The sequence below is a fragment of the Temnothorax longispinosus genome, chromosome 9 (genome assembly GCF_030848805.1).
Source record: "Temnothorax longispinosus isolate EJ_2023e chromosome 9, Tlon_JGU_v1, whole genome shotgun sequence".
In the NCBI taxonomy this organism is placed as follows: domain Eukaryota; kingdom Metazoa; phylum Arthropoda; class Insecta; order Hymenoptera; family Formicidae; genus Temnothorax; species Temnothorax longispinosus.
The window spans coordinates 20,179,383-20,200,262 of record NC_092366.1 but is presented as its reverse complement, the minus strand read 5'-3'; the positions used below and the strand labels follow the sequence as shown (position 1 = coordinate 20,200,262).

Sequence of the window (20,880 nt, the reverse complement as noted above, 5' to 3'; positions counted from 1 at the left end):
GTGTTCCGCGGTGAAGCGACGCATGCGCGTGCTTACCGCTGAGGCGTAAAATTAAGAAAAGGAATATAAATGATCATTATATACTTATATTTTAAAAATATATTATCGCATTCGGCCCTGTGACGTGCACGCTTCGGCGTTCACGGTTCACAAAATCTGTTATTGATACAGTAATAATAGAATCTTGTACATAAATGAAAAATAATTCACACACAAAATAAAGCTAAAAAATATGATAAGTAAAACTGATGGCCTTCCTACAGTTTTCTACTAAAAACAGAAAATTAGTTAAATTGCGTAATTAATGTTGGTTAATATTTATAGAAAAGATGTTAAAATGCATTGTTTAAAATGGGAGACCCTGTATATACTATATCTATGCGTACAATGATTAGTAAATTCTAAAACTACATATTCCATTTTTGCCATTTTACAGATATGCATGAAAAACAGACGAGAGAGAGTTACAAATAAATTTTTCATTTAGATTATATTTTAGTAAAAATATAATTTCAGGTACATCTACGAGTCATTATTTTCTGCCGCGCATGATTCACGCTCGTCCAAGTCATCGATGTACTTCTTCGTCACTATACATTTCGTCATGTGACAATTGCATGGAACATCGTGCTCCACTTCCTCTACATCCAACAAACTCAGTTCCATATTGTAACGCCTCGGATGCGATTCGTTTCTTTTGAATTCCAATTTGAAGGCGATAGGTTCGTTCCTCGTCACTTCCATGTCCTCGGGCAGAACAACCGCGGTATGCTTCCAATGCGTCGCCTCGTCGCGAGGCCCCGTGGACAGTTCCGAACCGTCTGGAAATTCGACCGCAAACCAGATGCACATCCCTTGGAATCTCCCATCCTTTTCGCACACCGACACATAATCCTCTCCACCCAGCAGATCTATCTCGTCCACGGAGACGCACTTCAAATCTAGCCAAGCGAGCAATTTGCCTTCCGCCAAAAGATCATCTTGATTTAGAAGCAGGATTTCCGGCTTCAAGGATTTCATTTTTCTGTACTCTTTTCCAATGCAACTAAATAAAAATTGAACACACTGTAGAATATAAATATCATATTTGCGATAATTAAAAGAGAACTAACAATGAAAGTAAATGCTTTAACATAATTCTTTAAGTAACAGCATCCTACTTTTGTTCTTTAAAATAATATATCTGATTACCTCATACTGACTCCGCACACGTTATTCCAAAACTCATACATGGAGGGTAATTGGCACGGCGAGGCGTATAATTTTGCAACGGATGGGAACAACAAACCGTCCTCGTGTAAGAAATTATCCCTAGCAAAAAGCACAGAATCTAACATTCCTTCGTGTACCAAATGAAAACCCATCCATTCTGAAACAATTACATCCACCTTCTCCAAACTGTCTGGACGAATGTCCTCCACTTTACTGTGAATTGCTTCAACTTTGTCCTGCATGTTATTTTCAATCGACACTTGTTCGATACTCTTCGCTAACATACTTGCTTCCACCGCGTAAACTTTTTTTGCACCAACCTGGGCACAAAAAATTGATAATATTCCTACAAAAGAGAAATATGATCAAAATATATGTAATATTATATTTTAATACGTACTACATGTATACACACGTGTCTCTTGAATATGTTGAAAAATTTTAAATAATTCTAATTGTTATACCTGAGCCAGCACCAACGTCCATTACTATTTTGCCCTGAAACTTCTCTCTCGAATTAAAAATAGCAGTTTTGTATGCTAAGACACGTGTTTTATCGCTTAGCATTAATTGGTGGATCTAAAAATAAAATTTAATTTAATAAAATGTACAATAATATATAATGAAAATTATATATACATATATATTTCACTTACGTCGAGTTCTTCATAGCTTTTGAAGTATTGATCCATTGTTCACATGCAGAAAGTGTGACTAAAAATGTAAATACTTATGTAAAGTAAAACAATCTATATTTCCTGTTACTTTTAATGAATCGTTTCCTACTTTTTGGACTCTATTTTTTTTTCAAGGCAATTTTCACTGAAAAATATATGAATTGGATATATTTCGATCTCTCTCTTTGACGTCTTTGATCAGCTAGGCACCACGTGGATAACACGTGTATAATTCAATCTTTCCGTTTATCTCACTGAATGTCGATTAATAGTTCGTATTTGAAGTAATTTTTAGGAAATTAGAAACGTTACTTTATACTCAACAAACAAATACAAAAATAAACATACGAGAAATTTATTTAAAAGTATATTTTGGATATATAATTGGTCTGAAATATTTGTGTTTATGCTGTACATGAGATTTCTAACCTCTCTTTTAAGTGATACACGCGCAATCTACACCATATACTACAGCGATGTCAGCGATACTAATTAATAAGATTAGACATATTTGTACGTTTTTATTTATATATTGTAATATTTAGTTGTAACAATATTTAGTTTGATATAATGAAATAAATGTGCACATACGCTTATAAAAAAAAAATCATGATAATCTCACAAGGATTAATATTTCTACACATAATATATTACACTTATAATCTTCAATATCTTAATACCTAGGATTAGGCTTGCTATCACTGGTAGACATCAACTCCCCTTTTTCTATCATACGCTTTTTAAATTCCATTTGTTTTTGCATTTGTTTCCTCTTTCTTTCCAGTCGTAGCATTTCGTTTTTAGACAAAGCTGCAGAGGATTAAGACAATCAATGCTTAATATGAGACATTCTTGCGCAAGATTGAATTAACGACTAATAAATTTTCAACATTACCTGGTTTCGACTTCTGTTCACTTGTAGAACTTGTTTTATTTGGCGAGGGCTCGAGCTCTTTCTTGACATTTGGAATTATTACAGATGACGATGGATTAGCCTCAGTTGTACCGTTGTTCACAGTGGATACCGGGGTAGGATCTAAATATGAATAGCTCAATATTGCTTATGCATTGCACTATGATTATAATGGGTACGCTGAGAATGATATAAATGTAGACGTTTATAATAAAACTATAATTCTTCAATACTTATTAATTTCTCTAGTTTTTAAGTTATTTAAAATTACAGAAACTTTTTTAAATATTAATAAAATATCCTTAGCTTGATCGATCTACATTGCAGCAAATCATATATCAGAGTTATCTAAAACGAAAAGGCAGTTTCTTCTAAAGCTTCAATTGAACAACTAATACTACGTTTACACGAGCATTACTTCTGTAGTAACTTACGATAATTCCTTCACGTAAACGGGATTTTGTAGCAACTTACGATAATTCCTTTTGGTAAATGGGTTTTTGTAGCAACTTACGAAAGAAAAAAATAGTTTATTAGAGATAATTATCAGACAATAATATTAGATACAATATACGTGCATTTCGTAATCAAATCGTTTTCGAAGTCTAGGCGAAAATCCATACTGAGTGACGTCAAAATAAGCTATCGGGCCATTACGTAAAATCTTTACAAATTCGAATTGAGTAACTATATCATCGTTCTTCATGATGCATAAAATAGCACTGCACATTTCACAATAGTTTTTTTACTCCATCGTATACTAAGCATGGATTTACCTTCCGATGTCGCTCTTGCAGTATTAAAATCGCGTATGTAATCTGGCTGAAGAAACGAATACATTGAACGCATTTTTCCAACCTTCAATATATCAGACGACGCTCTCTTACTATACAGAATCGTATAAATTATTATGAGTGGCTGCCTAATTTAATTTCTTCTTCGTGTGGTGGAAATTTAATTGTAAATCTTAATGGCCTTTATTAGTTGATACGAGAGCGCTTTGGCGCTTTGTTGACGTGTTCCAGGTCAAGCCAAGGCTGTGTCTCTTGGTTGACCCACCATCCCAGCGTTTCCACCTGGAGGAAGGTCCTGAATTTCCTTGCCAGCTATTTCCGCTAGTTTGCCACTGGCCGCCGTCAGTGCTGCTACTGGGCCCTTCGTCGTGTATGCTTTGTAACCTGCTACTATAGGGGCGGCCAACACGCCGAGAGCTTTCTGTAAAAAACTATCCGCTGTATCAGAGTCAGGATATTGAATGGCTGAGATGCGATGTGAATAAGCATCAGCTCCCTTTAGCGCTGCCATAGCGCCCGTGGTCCACATCTCGTTGTCACCAGCACACACCGCCTGCGGATATCTACAGCAATACAGTAACGTGTTTGATTGGAAATACTGAGTGTCGGTCGGATTGTACTCTCTGCCAGTGCTCAGGCTGCCCCAGCTTTCCACGTTCACGCCCATGAGCATATTCCGCGCACCCAATGGGTGAATCAATATTCTTGGAGAATATCTAAGTATATCCGTAGTCATTGAATATATCAGCTTGGTTACACCGTTTCCAAAGACGATTGGATTACCCCAGAAGGTGACTCCGGAATCTGTGACGACAATCTTGATGTCTTGTGCAGGTGTATTATCAGCCATGGTACATTTGGTGTTCCATTGCAATGTGAGTGATGATGGAACACCACTATAACGCAGAAAATCATACGTCGAGTTGGGCATACGCAAGTAGAAAAAAAAAATATCATCCCAGCGCCAGTACATATCATCGATCTTAAATCCAATTGGTTCTAACCAATTGTACATCTTGTGGCCTATTTCTCGCAACAAACTAGAATATAAACTTCTCATGTTGGTATGTTGTAAAAATTCCGGGACAAACCCAAACCATGATTTTAAATCTATCTCGTTCTTTAATAGAAATAAAACCGAATCAGCCGACAATGCGACGGCATTCATGTGGATCCAAGTGCCCATTCCGGCCATTGATGTAAAACTGTAACCACCGTTGCTTGCAGTTACGAGTCCCACTCCTATGCACAAACGCATCATACTGCTGCATGATGAAACAGTATATGCGGGGCCACCGGCTGGTTCTTCATTTATCCAGAAACAAGTGGGATTGCCCAATATGTTCCACTTAGTGCCGTCCACATCAATAGTATGCATCTCATAGGATCCCGTACCCTTCACTCCTCCAGAAGAGAGACGATGCACTGGAGAGTGTTGACAAAAGCCAAATGCGGTCAACATATTATCTAGTAAGGTATCGGAATCTACGATCCACTTGGTGCCATCTGTTTCGTTTGGTGTATATGCATTGGCCATCACTTTTCCATTCCTTTTGTCAATGGTATTTGGGTAAGATCCCGACTGTGAACCGGAAAAAGCCCACGCTCCCGAAAACGGCTTTTCGAGATAGCCACGCTCTATGTCACGTTGAGAGTGGAGACCAAACCCCCATCTGCCATACAGCTCAGACGCCAGAGCCAGCACCGATCCAGGAACAGTATCAGTGCACATTTCATTCAACATGACTTGCATGGCATCAGCAATTGCGGCTCTTACGTTATCTATATTCTGTACTGTAAACCAGCCCGCCCACACACCTTGGACGAAATCGACATCAGCATTTGGCTCATCTCCGCGCGTTATCACGGGTACGTAAGTGGTTCCAAGAAGAACCGATTTTGGAGCATTGCTGGAGCTACAGTCCATCAAGACCAACATTATTCTTTTCGGTCCGGGTATATGCACGGAATTTATTTTGGGCATAGTAGCTACAAAGCCCTTCCTGTAAGGAACCCAATCGGTGCCCAACCACGTGCATTCATGGGTCCAGTTCACATCCCCCGCCCAAAGCTGTGAATGCATGAAGGACGCCACATAAGGGGCGAGGGACCATCTACCCAACATTTCACGATGGACCGGTACCATAGCCCATTCGCTATCTAATCCAGTATAGCCCCAACGTGGGAATGGATCAATTTTATTTAACGCTATTGCTAACGCTATGTCCAAAGGGGCGGCAGACACAAAATACTCATTGTTTATGGTGAATGGTCGCAATTCGATTCCCAAACTCTGGGTGGTTGACACTCTTCTCACAAACTGAGCAACGACTGGGTCAGTCCTATACAAATCGGGTTCCAGACTCAGTCCCATACACGTTAATCTTAATAGTGCTGCCTGTTCACAAGCAGTATCGGTGGTGGTGTTCAACCACTTTGCCAAACTGAGGATAGAAGCCCCATCAGGAGCGTGGGTAGCACTCAATTTTTCTCTCATAGCTAAGTATTCTGGGGAGAATGGAATTCTCTCAGATATTGCAGTAGCAGGCATTTGGTTGATTGTTACCTTGCTGACTGGTATCATGGAACTCTTTATCCATGAAGAACCTTTTATGATCGGATTCTCTGATGTCGGTGAATCAATCGCTGCCATTGAGGACACGGTGATAGGTTCTGTTATCGTTGAAGCATGTTTTTCAGTTACTTCTAGGCCGGAGCTTGGACCTACATTATTGTATCGTGCCCGTAAGTTGGTCGTTGTCGGGACTTTTTGTTTAGAGAAAGGAGGCATAGAGATTACCGATACGAGGTACGAGCGACTCAGACAACCGTAACTCATCTGACTATATGTCTTGCACCCAGGAAAAGCAACGGTGTCTTTGAGGTCGGGTGCTCCCATGAGCCCAACGTCGCTCGGACCCACTTCTTTCGCCGGAGCTACCAGTTTCACTGATAACAGGGCCGCGGAAGTCGGATGTATAATACACTCGTGTCTATGCATTTTTTCGGTGTTTATTTTTGCGAGAGAAAAAGGCTTCAGATCCGTCGGTGTTGCCTCATCAACTTCTCCTAATGCCACTGCAGAATTCTTTCCTTGATTCTCTTCCATTTCTCGCAAAGGCTCTCTATGAGGGTTTTTAACGTGGTCCCTCTCCACTGGGTCGTAGAGATCATTTCCTTGGTGACCGTCAAAGCTATCCTCAAGATGGACATTGACGTACATGTACAAGTATTCTTCCGTTCTCTCCTTTCTTTTTATTTGTTCCAGCCTCTTCTCCGCGTAAACGAGTGCATTATTGTAAGTTACTATACAGAAATAATGCTCGTGTAAACGTAGTATAAGAGAAAAATTAAAAAATATTATAAAATCTTTTAAGAAAAACTTTCTTTTAAAACTACCTATTCTATCTATATAGCTTAGATTTATATCATTTTTAAATCTATACTATTTCTTATACCTGTTTCTTACACAAACCTATATTAATAAATTCAAATTTGCTAATAAATTTTCAATATTACCTGATTTCAGCTTCTGTTCAGTTGTAGTATTTGTTTTATTTGGCAAGGGGTAGACGCAGGATACAGAATTCTTATTTGCTTCAGGTTCACTGGTATGTTCTGTTAGCGAAAACTTATTAGAAACCGATTCTTTTAAGAAGGGGGTAAGAAACTCCCTCGGAATTGGTTCGCTAAGACACTCTGTCTGCAGCACAGACTTGTTAACTGAAACATTTGATTTTTTGGATATCTGCTTATCCAATGATTGTGCCACATCCTTTTGTACGTCGTTAGTTTGTTCAGGACTAATCTGTTTCCGCAGCTGTTGCAGCTCTCTTTCAATATTGTTTCCAAACGACAGGAGAACTCTTTCAAAGGTTTTTACAGCAGAACCCTGCGCAAACAAAAATTCCCAACCATTCAACCAAGATATAAAATGCACTGCCTATTTTTTCCAAGTGATTAACACATACAATTCTGGCGTTTTGTATTGACAAGGCTTTTGTAGATTCCTCCGCAACATAATAACCAACGTCCTCATGAAAGTTTCCATTGTCAAGCTGGATCTTAACGAAACTGACGCAGCCAGTACAGCACTTATCTCGAGCATCTATTGTATCGACGAAATCTGCAACAAATTCGTAAGGTTACTTTTTACAGGTTTTACTATTTACAGTTAAGACAGTTCAATGACAGATGTATGTACCTAAATTTTGGCTGATAGTATGATTCCATTTGCCCTCTCCGAAGACCTTATTGGCCACTGAGATTAAATCACGACGATCAGCTGTGAAATCCATCGGTTCTGCCTTCTCGGGCTTGTGCGTACTCTTCGTCGTGGCTTGTTTTGCAGCGGGCTGAAAGGCGAAAACGTCACGTTCGTTACGTTTGCGTCACCTTTACACGGCCGTGAGATAGATTTTCTATTTCACTCGAAAGAGCTACGAAAGCCAAGATCTGTGAGATCACTCACGATTTTGATGCACGACAAATATTCATGCCCGTTGTACATATCCGTTGTCAAAATCGTGTCTTTAAATCGTAAATTTTAGCGCGCAAAAGCGACCGGCGACCCGGCGACACGTGAGAAAACAGAGACGAAAGGAAAACAAAGGAAAATCAACCAATCGCAGTCGAGATAATCGAGAGATCACGATAATGAAGAATGCCATCTTGAAACTCGAAACTCGAAAGAAGTCGATTCAACGATAGAGAAATCGATCAATTGTGGGAGTTTCCAACAAGCGACACAAGTTGACACAAACACTTTAGTTCTTATCACGGTCTTACCGTTAAGACCGTGGTTCTTATCTTTCTTTTTTGGCAATGTGACACTCGTGTCGCTTGCTGGAAAGCTCCCGTTGTCTTTAAAGGGCCGACAGGAGACACGGTGAAGACCTCACGCAAAATATCGATGCTGTAATAACGATTGCGATACATAAAATTAGCAACACACTAAATAATATCCATTTTGTACCAATGTTGATTAACTTATTTAATCTCGGTTTAACTTACTTTTTATTTTTTAATTTTTCTAATTCTCAGAACTAGAAAAACAGAAGAAGGTATAATAAGTTGGACTGAGATTGAAGTTAATCTGTATTGACATAACAATGTTTATTATTTCTACCAACGTAAATTAACTTTAATCTCGGTCTGACTTTTGCTTTTTATCTTTTCTTAGTTCTGAAAATTAGAAGAAGATGAAAAGTAAGTTAAACTGAGATTAAAGTTAATCTACCTTGGTAGAAATAAACGTTAAATAACTCGGATTAAATTAATCGGGGATTAATTCAACCGGCAGCACCGCGCGTACAAAGAAATCTAGCTAGCTCCTCTATAATTCGTTATATCTCTCTAATCTAATCTCAGCTCTTTTCGCGCGTTATAGAAAAAAAAGGATTGATTAATACGAGCAGATTTAAACAGCAGGAGCTGACGATACTGCAGATGTCCCCCGAATCATCGACATAATTCCGCGTTTATTTTCCGGCTTTCGCGGAACATATTTCATGTTTCGACAGGATCGCTCATAATTTTTCGTCGCCACGAATGAACGTGGAGCTACAACACCCTATACCCCTTCCGCGTCCATCGATTGAGATTCGAATCGATAAATTGAGACGCTGATGCATCGATCGGAAAATAGGAAGCCGCGTGAAAATCTTCTAGCAATTTTTTATTTGAACGAGCTATTTCGAAACTATGACGCGGTCACCACCAGCTCGTTTCGTCGAGCGTAAGATCGCGCGATAGGCACTTTATCGGACCGTATTTTTCTCTCGAGTCTCGCGATTATTGATCGCGACGTAAAAGTGAGAGCGCGCCCACGTCAATTAATTAACGTCGGAGACGAGAGCGAGCGATATATTAACGTGATCGACGAATCGAGGATGGAACGTGCCGTCACGGCGGCGCGACGGCCCCTGTAAAGTCCTGTAACTGTTGGTGGTGCGTACACGCGTGACACGCGTCGGCGGCGACGACGTCCTTGGAGTCCGGGTCGGGCATGAGATTCAATGACAGGGAGCTCGCGGAAGCGAGCTTTGGACCCGCGGACCTGGAGGGACGTCTAAATCACAAGCGGGCTCATAAGTCAGGTTAGTTTAGTCGTTTTTACATAACACGACGGGCCTAACCTGTCACCTGTCAGACGAACACTTGACGAACTTCTATGGAGAGAGGGAGATATATTATAAATAATTGTTCTGTTAGAATTAAATCGCGGATTTTATCGTTATAGATTGTCGTATGCTGCCACTGCGCGATTACCTTCCTTCGGTTTAGACTTGAGGGGGAGTTTTTTTTTAAATCGCTATCGCCTCTCGAGACTGTAAATAGAGCTGCTTATAAAAAATTGTACATAAAGCTGCTGCTTAAGAGAGTTTTGTTTATGGAGAATAATTTTACCGCTTTCTGGATCAAAACAAAGAAATAATGTGTAGTCTGTTATAATATCTGTGGCTTAGTGTCAATTGAAGGAAGGAATCAAAGGCGTATTCTAATTGTTGATAATTAAACTAAACGATAATTAAACTAACATCTATCTAATATATTTTTACTTTTATATTTGCTTCCAGTGTTTAAAGAGAAGTGGTTCAAGCTGCGATACAATCTACTGTTTTACTTCAACATCAATGACTTGGGGCACATTGATAGGAGGCAACCCGCCGGGGTCATCGTTCTAGAGAATTACAGCATCAATATAGATAATTCGTCCGAGGGGGCGTTTGCGTTCAGTATCTCGTTCCGCGACGAGCTGGAGAAGCGACATGTGCTGAGCGGTCGATCGGAGTCCCAAGTGGAGCAGTGGGTCAACGCGCTCAAGCAAGCGAGCTACGAATATTGGCGATCACGCCTGATCATGCTTCAGGAAAGATTGTGCAAGAAAACGGGAAAGGACCCGTTGCTCATGTATCCCAGAAATCAGGGTGTGGTGCGAGACGAAGCTTGGGAACCTGCCACCAGCTTCAGATCTCATGTACGTTCCTTTACGACGTCAGTCGCGCCTACATTGAATACAATAACGAGGGACGTTAATCTCATAGATCTTTAATACAGGACAATAATTTTAGACTACCTGAATTAAAATTGTTAATTTTTAAAATTTAATATCTAAAAATGCCGGCCTCGCGAAATTTATATTTTGAAGGAACAATATGTACATAATCGATGTAAGAAAGTTTGGTGCAAAACTGCCACGAGCGAGCAAGTTTTAGGATGCAGGTTCACAATAAGTATGTACGAGCTTTAATAATTTATATATTATGATAATAAGATAGTATACTATATAGAATTTATATCCTATGTACGAGACAAAATGTAAAGGAAAATAGAATTATAGTCAGACGAAGTAATTTACTTCAAATAATAATGATTTTGCTTATTATAGTATTAGAGTGTGTTTCAAATTCAAAAGAGATTAAAAACAGTTATTAAAAAGTTAAATGTAAAAAGAAAACAGTCTGGTGAAAAAATTATTCTTTTCCTAATGCGACAACGAATATATGTAGGTATACAAGAACAGAAAAAATTCGAATGATATAAAGTCATAATACTGACAAGGTAGTACGGATATAAAATATATGCAAATAACATACACAATGATATGAATTTAAAACTTGGTTTAATTTATAATAATATTGAAAAACAAGTTATATGAGTGTACTGATGCATATTTAGTAATTTTCGACAACTAAATATTAATATTGAATACTTAACCCTTAACGTGTACACGTGGGTCTAAGGCGTCCGAGCCGAAAGTAATGTCTGCTCGTAACTGTAAAACTTGCAAGCCTGTTAGAAGATATTAAATAAACGATGTTCATCAAAATGACTATGCAGTCGTCAACTACAATGTAGACAGATGTTTCATGAATTTTTTTTAGATTTCTTAAAATATACTTTAAGGTAGGGAAAAATAGCGTTGAACGTGACAGACCCACGTATACACTTTAAGGGATAATAATAAATTATGTACAATTCATGTTGTAACACAAAACAAATTTTGTGATTTTTTTGTAATCGCCACTTCTTCTACCTCTGTATAAATTTAATGAAATATTCATTTATCAAATACTCAATCTATGTTTAACAAAATTCTGTAATAGTAACATTGTAAAGTTTATAATGAAAAAAATAAAGGTATTTTTATAATTTCTGCACTTTTCTTAATTTTATTATTAAAAACTGTATATATTAAATACTTTCTATACATAATATACTACATTTAAATATAATCTTCGATATCTCAATATAAGCATAAGAAAATGTCCCCGCTTTAAAATCGCATATATCTATTTGTGAATGTAGCGCGAACGCGCAGAATGATGTTTTATCGACAGTGTCGGAAAATGGACGTTGCTACCAGTTGCTACGTAGTACCAATTTCTAAAATGGATGTATTGACGGTCCCACACGAAAAAGGCCGGGATAGTCTTTCTATAGTTTATTTGTTTATTTATTTATTACATACTGTACACTGTACTCCGACAAGCAAGACAGCAAGTGAAGCAAGATGTATCTTCTGTTATAATTTTGATAACTGAGAAATTAATTCGTATAATAATAATAGAGAAAAAGGTATTTAAAATAATAGAGAAAAGATATTTAACACATCAAAAGAATTTATTATACAGAACTTCATTATATGTAAGCTATCTTAAGAAGAAGAGAAGAAAAATGAATATTGAATACAAATTCGAGAAAGAAATCGACTGCAAGCAAGGGGCCGTCAGATCTGTACGATTCAGTGGTAAGGAGACTCGTTTACTTTTAATACACACTATTATTTTATCAGACATGTATATGAAAGCTGATGTTTTTGCGTTTCAGTGGACGGTTCGTATTGCGTAACGTGCGGGTCAGATAGGAAGCTAAAATTATGGAATCCGTACAAGTCTGTTACGTTAAAGACATACGGCGGACACGGTGACGAGGTTATGGATGCCTCCGCGTCCTGCGACAGCAGCCAGATAGTATCTTGCGGATTAGACAAATCTGTAATCGTCTGGGACGTGGCAACAGGCACGCCTGTGCGTCGTTTCCGAGGACACGCAGGACCCGTCACGACAGTCAGGTAAGTGTATTGTTTGCAATTGAAGTTAACGAGTATCAAGATTATTACTATATTTTAGTTTAATAATCTAGTGCAGTGAGGATCGTTGCAAACAAATTTATTAAGACTTGTAAGTGCAAAGGTGAAAAAGTGCTCTCTGTCTGACGACGCCAATTAAATTCTGTCTTAAATAAAGATGATTAAGTTCAATGAATCTAAAACTCGAATGTCATATATAATGATGTTTATGTTACGACGTTTGAACACGCGGTGTATTTCTAAAACGTAAGTTCTCTCAGCTAAGCTCAATGTTTCCTATTGCAATCACAGATTTAACGAAGAATCGTCAATGATCGTTTCTGGATCGCGTGATAACAGTGTCATGTGTTGGGACGGACGTTCCAAGGCGCAGGAAGCGGTACAATCTTTGAACGACGCCAAGGATTCCATTTCGAGCGTGAGGGTTTCGGACCACGAGATCTTGTCCGGTTCTTTCGACGGCAAAGCACGCACGTATGATATACGAGTAGGTGAACTTTGCGAAGATTATATGGGAGGTAAGAAATAACGAGTTAATATAATGGATTTTCGACTTCGCGTTGAGATTAGAAAGTAATACAGTATTATACAACATGATTTTACATGATCTAAACTTTTCAGATGCGATCACATGCGCCAGTTTCACCAGAGACGGACAGTGTCTGGTCGTCAGTTGCGCGAACGACGTGATCAGATTGATCGACAAGGACTCGGGAGAGCTACTCGGCGAGTTCACCGGACACACTGGGAAGGATCTGTGCCTGGAATCGATCGTGGACTGTCAAGACACGAGAATTCTTTCCGGCTCGGCCGACGGGAACTTATGGATTTGGGATCTAGTGTCTCAGCAAGTGGTCGCGAAGCTCTCGGGTTCTAAGCCAACCAAGCACCCTACTGTATCTATAAGCGTTCATCCGCAGAAGAACTGCTTTTTGGCGTCTAACGGATCTAATGTATTGATGTGGAGCACGCAGACTCACACAGATAACGAGTAATAGCGAAGTTTGTTCCATTATTAACCCTTTGTGTACAGAGTAAGTCTAAAGTCTGTGATTTCCAATAATTTTAGTTCCAACAATTTCTACAAGATTTTTTACAAACTAAATATTTATTATATGGTATATATTAATGTATATATTAATAATAATAATAATATAGCTATTTTTTAAAGTCAAACTATTTAATAGTTAATGGTTGCTTGTCTACTTGACAATTTTGGTAAAAAAAAAACTGTAAAAGTTTATTGTCTAGCAAACATTGCGTCATTTCGATGAGTTAAGAAATTATGTACTTTTAAACACAAACAGCTTGTATTATTCTGCGGTCTTTCTTACAGTATCTAATCATATTTCTCAAGCAAGCATATATTTTCAGACGACTAAATATTAGTATTCGTGTGAGACAAACAACTAGGAATGACAAATTTCATCCATCGACATAAAGACAAACAAGGCAAAAAAAAAAACAAAAAAATTCCATTTAAGAGTGATGCCTCGATTCGCACACAGGTGCGGGGTGCGTGCGCGTGCCGCGTCGGCGACGCGCGCGAGCGCAGAAATTTCACATCGTCATTTCTTCATCGTTCGCGGAAGGAGCGAGTAAGGAGGTGGTGCGTGGCCTGTCCGGGTTAAGCCGGGGCCACGTATCGTACGATTCGCACGCGTGACGAGGTGACGCGCGTGAAACGCTACTTTCGAGCGCCCGGCGCGGCGTTTCAACGCCGGTGCGCGTTTAGCGCAAAGGGGCGGCGCGGGGGGGGGGCGAGAGGGGGCAAGCGGAACGGCGAGCGCGCACAATGGAACGAGAGGAGCGAAACTGCGCGCGCAGGTGGCGCGATGTCGGTGCGTCAGAGCTACTGGTCGGCCGGCGTAGTCTCGCCCGGGAGAGCGCGCGAAGGAAAGAGAGAGAGAAAGGGAGACAGAGTGCGACGTTACTCGCACTGGGCGATCGAGCGTGGCACCAGAGAAGCGACAGAGAGCGAGAGAAACCGGCTGAATCGCAGTGGCGGATTATAGGACACGGAATTTGAACTAATTTCGAGACTTCCCGTCGCTGGTAAACATTTTTAATTAAGAAAGTGTCAAAGAGAGAGAGAGAGAGAGAGAGAGAGAGAAAGAGAGTATGAATGAATGAGAGAGTGAGAGGGAAAGAGAAAGAGTTTATCGAGTATATTATTCGCGGTTTAACTGGAAGTAATGATCATGAAGTTTGTAATATATAAACGCGGAATTATAAAACGCATTTTTAAGAGTTTCCCGAAACATTGGAATCTCCAGGCGCGAAATGACCGATTTCCTCGTCCGAATTGTCGGAGTAACGAAAATCGGGGAAGCCTTTGCGAAGCGGATATGGGACTATGATAATGATCGTCTTAATGGTCTCCTCTAATGGTTTGTTGTGATAACGGTCTGACGCTCATTCGCGTGTAAATGAAACGCGACAATGTAGCTCTTTCTCGCGTAGCGCTCCGGAATCTAATTCGCTCCGAATTCGCCGACTTTAAATCCCCCCTCCGCCCTGACTGAATCATTGTTTGCGACCGGAAACTTTTGCAGGATGCGACGAGAGGATCGAGCGCCTCCGCGTTGGAGATCCGCCCCGAGCCGCCCGAAAATCGGAGGGCGCTGACGGCCTCGGCGCGATAATCCGCCACTGGTCGGGATCGACGCAGCGGGCAGCAGCGGGTAGCAGCAGCGGGCGAGGAAAGGCGAGGGAGAAGGACGGATATACCTCGCGGGACGCGCACGGAGGTGGTCGCACACGGGGCGGGCCGGTCGGTCTCACCACTTCGCGGAGTGTATTTTTTTTCTTGCGCCGCGCGTAATCGCGAGGAGGAGAGTGACTGACAGGCAGAGGACGGGCGACGAGGCGGCGAAGGTTGCGACTGACGAGAAAGACGGAGAGAGAGAGTGAGAGCAGGACAGCGAGATCGTCCGATTGACGGGCTCGACGGATACCGATGCCGGTGGCTGTTGGACCGCGTGGTCTCGCGAGGATGCTCCGTCAGTGATCGCCACTCCGTCCGACAACGGTGTACATTGTTCTTGTTATTGTTGTTGTCGTTGATCGATATTCTCGCGAGAGGAAGAGAAGGCGCTAAAGAGAGAGAAAGAGAGAGATAGAGATAGAGAGAAGAAACCCGGCGAGGGGGCGAGCAAGCGAGGGAGAGGCGGGGAGAAGAAACTGTCGCGGCAGGAAGCACCGCGAGAGGTTGGCAACGGTGGTGGTGTGCCCGCTCTGCCGCTGGGGTGGTGGTGGAGGTGGTGGTGGTGGTGGTTCGCCGTGACACAGTGGTGGAACGGAGGCACGAAGGACACGACCGTGAGAGAAGAAAAGAGGGTTGTTATGGGGCGAGAATCCCGTGGCGTGTTGCTGCTCGTCGCGCTGGCCGTGCTGGCAGCCGCGGACGCCTTCTCGACCGACAGTAAGTCCGCATTTTTTTCAGTCACAGTTACGGCGGAGAAACATTTTCGCTCTGGAGCGACAGCGAGCGAAAGGGGCCAGAGGCGCGAGGGGGTGATGGGGAGAGATGGGAGCGGGGGAGGCGGCGAGGGGAAGAGAGCTGGTCCTGAAGAGCCTGGCCCGTATACACCCAGCTGCGTCGCGGTCCTCGGAACAAAACTCGCGATTCGACTCGCGTTCATCTACGAAAGCCTTCTACGACGGTATCGCGACGTATCGACGAATTTTTCAGTTATGACTTCGTTCGCCTTTGCTGCGCTCTGTCCTTCCCCTCCTCCCGCTCCCTCCCTCCGAGAGGCGCGTCAATGAGGGGCTCGCGGATTTTAACGTTCGCTCTCTTTTTTTCTCTTCTGAGGGTGGGTTATTTGTCCACGCGTTATTTGATCAGCGCTGGATATCGGGAGGAGACAATCGATTTATTTACGACCGTAGTCTCGCGTACGTGCTATTATTGACTGTCAACGTCATCGCTACCGTCGTCCGATGTTAATGTGAGACGCGCGTCAGAGATTAATGGCATTGTGACATCGCGTATTATTATTTCGTAAGAGAAGAGGACAAGATCCTGCGAAGCCTCTGAAACAAAAAAAAAAAAAAACATGCCGGCGAGGAGATTCCATGGCGGCCGTTTCTCTCACCCCGAGTCCAGCTCCGAAAATTTCCACTCTTGTCGAGAACGCGCCGGAGAGATCGGATACCCTCGTCGTGTATTGAAAACCGAATTTTGAAAATCACATTATTACATCAAATTTGTATCGCGAAAATTAATAATGTTATATCACGTTGAACTCGCGTCCCTGCGATTAATAACGTTAATCTAAATTAGGTTTAGGGTTTAGAGCATTTCCGAGGTGACTCGTGCGTCGCGCATTCGTGCGAGCGAAGCGCGTCGAGATCTTCACGTGTTCCCTTCCGTTCGCGTCCCGATCGTTCGCCAGCATCCCTCCGGACCGCGGGGACGAGCCCCCCGAAAAAGCGCCGCGGCCCGAGACGTTCGATTCAGCTGACGCGAAGTTGCACATTATTATGTAAGACCGATAGACACGACGTCGTCGGCGTCGTCGTCCCGTTTTGTCAACGGTCGCGCACACTCGCTCTTTTCCATTGAGCTATTGTGTACGTTTCTGTTTTTCGCCGAGACGAGATATGTACATACATACATAGTAGGATGTTAACATGATTGAGAGAAAACGGAGTAAAATGATAAGTCATTCAACGCCGCTTTGTTTTGATTTCCGCAATATTTGCAAGGCACGTGATATTCAAAATAAATAACGTTTAGTCAACAAGCGCGTTATAGTTCCTGTTTCTTGCACGCGACATGTACATATAAGTGAAATATCGTCTCATTACATTTTTAGCTTGATATGTAAAGGATTCCCAATTTTCTGACTTAATTCCGTCATCTGTCCGCAGATTTTTTGAAATTTTTTTCCGACATAATACAGAATTGGAGTTTTACTCGAGTATTTATATTTGCGCTTGTTAAGTATACACATATGTCATACCTCATACTTGATCACATAAATGCAGGTTAAATCAAGATTAGAGCATCCACGATACATCTGAATCTTTTTTCTTTTTACAAAGAGCAAAAGGAAAGGGAGAAAGAAACGTTCCCTGCACACATGCTTTTTTTATCTCGTACAGTTGTGAATACTCTGACATTTAAAAAATTAAGACCTGATTAATTTACCCTCTCTTTGAAGTTCAAAATTGTCTGATTGAATGTTTGATTTGAGTAATATTCTTAGGCATTGAAACGAGAGCACGAGCTAATTTTTTGTTCATCATATCGCATACACTATTAAATTCGACTTGATTTGAGCCATTTTTAATTATTCTTATAGATCGCCCCACTGCTCCTACTCAATGTGTCGGTAATTTAACTAAACCAACGGAGTTAAAATAATACTGTTTTGTGTTAATATAATAAATTTCGACACACATAGTAGTTAAAAATAACAAAACGTTATTTAACTCGAGATATTGGTTTAGATTTCATCCTTTGATGTTTAACATGTATATGGAGGGAAATAAAAACGTTAAAATTGTATTGCGAAAAATGAAAATCGAAAATCTGATAAAGCAAATTTGTCTCTCGATTTCTTTTGATCAAGGCTGTCGATTCGTCGTTTAATTTCCGAAATCGTAGTTTCGAAGAGGTGGGGGAATTGTTTCGAGCAAGAAAATTTGTCAACGACAAATTTTGTGCGCTATTTTTTTGTTTGCGTTACGCGAGAGAACGCAGAGTACACTGTAAAAAATTTTTGTAAAATTACAACTATTATAGTGGATAATTTTGAGACCCACTATAACAGTTGTAATTTTACAAAATTACAGTACGGAAGGAAAAAGTAATTTTGAATTACAATTACACAAATTAAGAATGTGTGGAAATTTACACCTATTATAGTAGGTCTCAAATTACCCACTATAATAGTTGTAAATTTTACAAAAAATTTTTACAGTGTATAACTACCGGACCTAACGCGTTCGCAGAATATGTTTGGTACGCACCGCGGACAGAAACGAGACGCGCGCACACTAGTTACAGATATCCATCAGGCGCAATTAGCGTAATGATTCTTCCGGCAAATCCAGGCGCCACGCAAACAAGCGAAACAGAATAGATCCCGTCGTCGTGGACGTTTATTTGATCGATTCTGACCGCGTACACACACACGTTCAAGTCGCTTCGAAATTTGCGTACGTCTCGATTTCCACCGGTCCATTAACATCGCCCGGTAATTTCACCGAGGAATTCATGAGGTAGCGCAGGTAGCGTAAAGCACACAGCGGAAAATAGCCGGCGCGCACGTTCCACGTGATAAATCCGTGTCGGCGATTCCCGTCGGGAGTTGTTAAGGTGTTTCGCGGATCGATGCGTGGACCGTACGTGAATTCGCAAAGAAAAAAGAAAAAACTTCGATTTCAGGATCGTCTGTTATTTCGCTTGGATTGCCACCGTGTACCGTTCGCATTATTTCGGATCCGTTCGTCGGTAATCTTTATACTGATATACTGATGGAGTAACTGATATCTTTATAGGAAACTCTCTCCTGTCGTACGAATCGTTAAATAAATATTTCTCCACACGATGACTACCGCGCAAGGAGAAATTACATTACTGCAGTAAGAATATTATGTCAGATAGTGTTAGAACGTCGGTTAATTGAAATGAAAATTGTAAAATTAGAAATAATAATCGTTCACACGGCCCACGGGTAATCGAATAGCGATACTGCATGTGGTAAAATGCAAAGGTAAAATTGCGTGGTGTCACTGGTGTTATTTGCTCAATGAGCGTAGTAGGCAGAGATAAGTATCTAACTCTATTGTCGTCAACGAGAATTGCAAAGTAACCTTGTCGACCAGTTGATACGCAAATGAGTTACGCGAGAGATTACGTTTGATTTTATTATTGCTGCGTTTATAGCATTGGAACGACGCACGTGTCGCGCGGGGTCGCATCCATAGTCTCGTCTTCTAACGGCGAGTCACTCTAATTATAACTCCGCTACAAATCTTGGCGTTATCTCAATTCGTTTATTTACGAGATCCGCGAAGGTTTCGCAAGGCGAAAGAATGTAAGCGCGACAAGCAATTTGAGCAGTGAGTGAATCGAGCGATCGAGGGTATTCTCTCGAAAATACAGGTTTAATTTTAAAAACTGAAAAACTACGATTGATCGATCTCCAGTACGCTTAATTTCCGTTTCTTGTTTTTTTTTCTTACGTGCTGCTTGTGTTAAGCTTGTTTTGACTACTTGTTGAGTTTTTTTCTCAGTGCATTTTTTTCGTTGGTTCTCAGGTAAACTAGCTTGTCCTTTGCGGCAGTTCCGATGTGCCAATGGCAGATGCATACCGATCTCGTGGGTCTGCGACAAATCGGACGATTGTACTGACAATTCCGACGAAAGCCCGGAGGAATGCAAAAGTAAGTCACGCGCAGAATTATGCGAAAAATACGTCAAATTATACATGCAATATAACGTAACAACGATGACGTCCGGCGCGGTCCATACGATCGAGCGCAAATTTGCGCAACTCTTTGACGCGTCAAATTCGCATATGAACCGAAACGCAAACATCATTTTACATAACAAATATTAACGTCGCGCAAACGATCGAGCCATTAGTCGTTTCTGCATGGGGTTTCGTGAATTTCTCGTTTACACTTCTATCGCGTTGTATATTTTTCATAATTACCCCTTTGATCGCGCGAACTTAAGTGAGCGCCACCGAAATCGGAATTTTAGCGAAGTATTTTGCAGAATTGTAGAGGGAATTTTTTAATAATTATTTCGAGAAGTGGAGACGTGGAAAAGTGATAAATCGTTTGAAATTTTTTAACGACAAACCGTAATCACCGACTTGCGCATCGGACGTTTCTTTGCTCCACGAGTAATGAAATATTTATGAATCGGCGTTATTTGCGACTTCGTTTTACGGTGTCAATATATCGACGAGAGTAATGTTGCGCGCGCTCGCGACATGAAAAATGACGCAGGGAGAAATGATAAGTTGTTTCGGAAGTTTCGCGCTGTGCTACATGCGAAAGTGTGCGTACACGCAAGCGTGTGTACAACCCAGCGCGCGCGCGTGGGTTTGTTAATTAAATGACGATCCGTTGACAAATAAGCCGTCCGCGTGTTTGCCCGCGCGTTCTTCCGCCGTTTTATTGATCTCGAGTAGATGTCTCAGCAGAGGGCTGACCGAACTAATT

The 20,880-nt window shown here is 41.1% G+C and overlaps 5 protein-coding genes across 10 annotated transcripts in view; 3 read left to right on the top strand and 2 right to left on the bottom strand.

The window, feature by feature from the left end:
* Positions 1-522: 522 nt before the first annotated feature.
* Positions 523-1,904, bottom strand: LOC139818554 (uncharacterized). The gene is made up of 4 exons (XM_071787283.1): positions 1,869-1,904; positions 1,677-1,791; positions 1,192-1,558; positions 523-1,045 (listed from the first exon to the last, which is right to left on the bottom strand). The coding sequence occupies exons 1-4, from the start codon at positions 1,902-1,904 to the stop codon at positions 523-525; spliced, it is 1,041 nt and encodes a 346-aa protein (XP_071643384.1).
* LOC139818553 (uncharacterized) lies at positions 1,677-8,998 on the bottom strand. The gene is made up of 10 exons (XM_071787282.1): positions 8,068-8,998; positions 7,801-7,951; positions 7,568-7,722; positions 7,116-7,488; positions 3,830-6,902; positions 3,579-3,724; positions 2,785-2,925; positions 2,570-2,699; positions 1,869-1,926; positions 1,677-1,791 (listed from the first exon to the last, which is right to left on the bottom strand). The coding sequence occupies exons 1-9, from the start codon at positions 8,104-8,106 to the stop codon at positions 1,908-1,910; spliced, it is 4,227 nt and encodes a 1,408-aa protein (XP_071643383.1). The 5' UTR covers positions 8,107-8,998; the 3' UTR covers positions 1,677-1,791; positions 1,869-1,907.
* A 355-nt stretch (positions 8,999-9,353) lies between these two features.
* On the top strand, positions 9,354-11,758 carry LOC139819801 (pleckstrin homology domain-containing family J member 1). The gene is made up of 2 exons (XM_071789539.1): positions 9,354-9,694; positions 10,175-11,758. Exons 1-2 carry the CDS (start codon positions 9,604-9,606, stop codon positions 10,648-10,650), a joined length of 567 nt encoding a protein of 188 aa, XP_071645640.1. The 5' UTR covers positions 9,354-9,603; the 3' UTR covers positions 10,651-11,758.
* A 253-nt stretch (positions 11,759-12,011) lies between these two features.
* On the top strand, positions 12,012-13,866 carry LOC139819797 (WD repeat domain-containing protein 83). Its single transcript, XM_071789531.1, has 5 exons — positions 12,012-12,176; positions 12,251-12,348; positions 12,429-12,672; positions 12,982-13,208; positions 13,312-13,866. Exons 2-5 carry the CDS (start codon positions 12,276-12,278, stop codon positions 13,683-13,685), a joined length of 918 nt encoding a protein of 305 aa, XP_071645632.1. The 5' UTR covers positions 12,012-12,176; positions 12,251-12,275; the 3' UTR covers positions 13,686-13,866.
* Positions 13,867-14,550: 684 nt separating this feature from the next.
* Positions 14,551-20,880, top strand: part of LOC139819791 (low-density lipoprotein receptor) — a 31,801-nt gene continuing 25,471 nt past the window's right edge. For 2 of the 6 annotated variants that reach the window (XM_071789518.1, XM_071789515.1), the window contains exons 1-3: positions 14,552-14,745; positions 15,246-16,114; positions 19,966-20,091. In XM_071789518.1, the coding sequence (XP_071645619.1) occupies positions 16,036-16,114; positions 19,966-20,091 (205 nt within the window). In that variant the 5' untranslated portion in view covers positions 14,552-14,745; positions 15,246-16,035. Of the gene's footprint in view, positions 14,746-15,245; positions 16,115-19,965; positions 20,092-20,880 lie in introns of those variants that run through there. The other 4 variants (XM_071789519.1, XM_071789520.1, XM_071789516.1 and 1 more) reach the window with 4 other exon arrangements.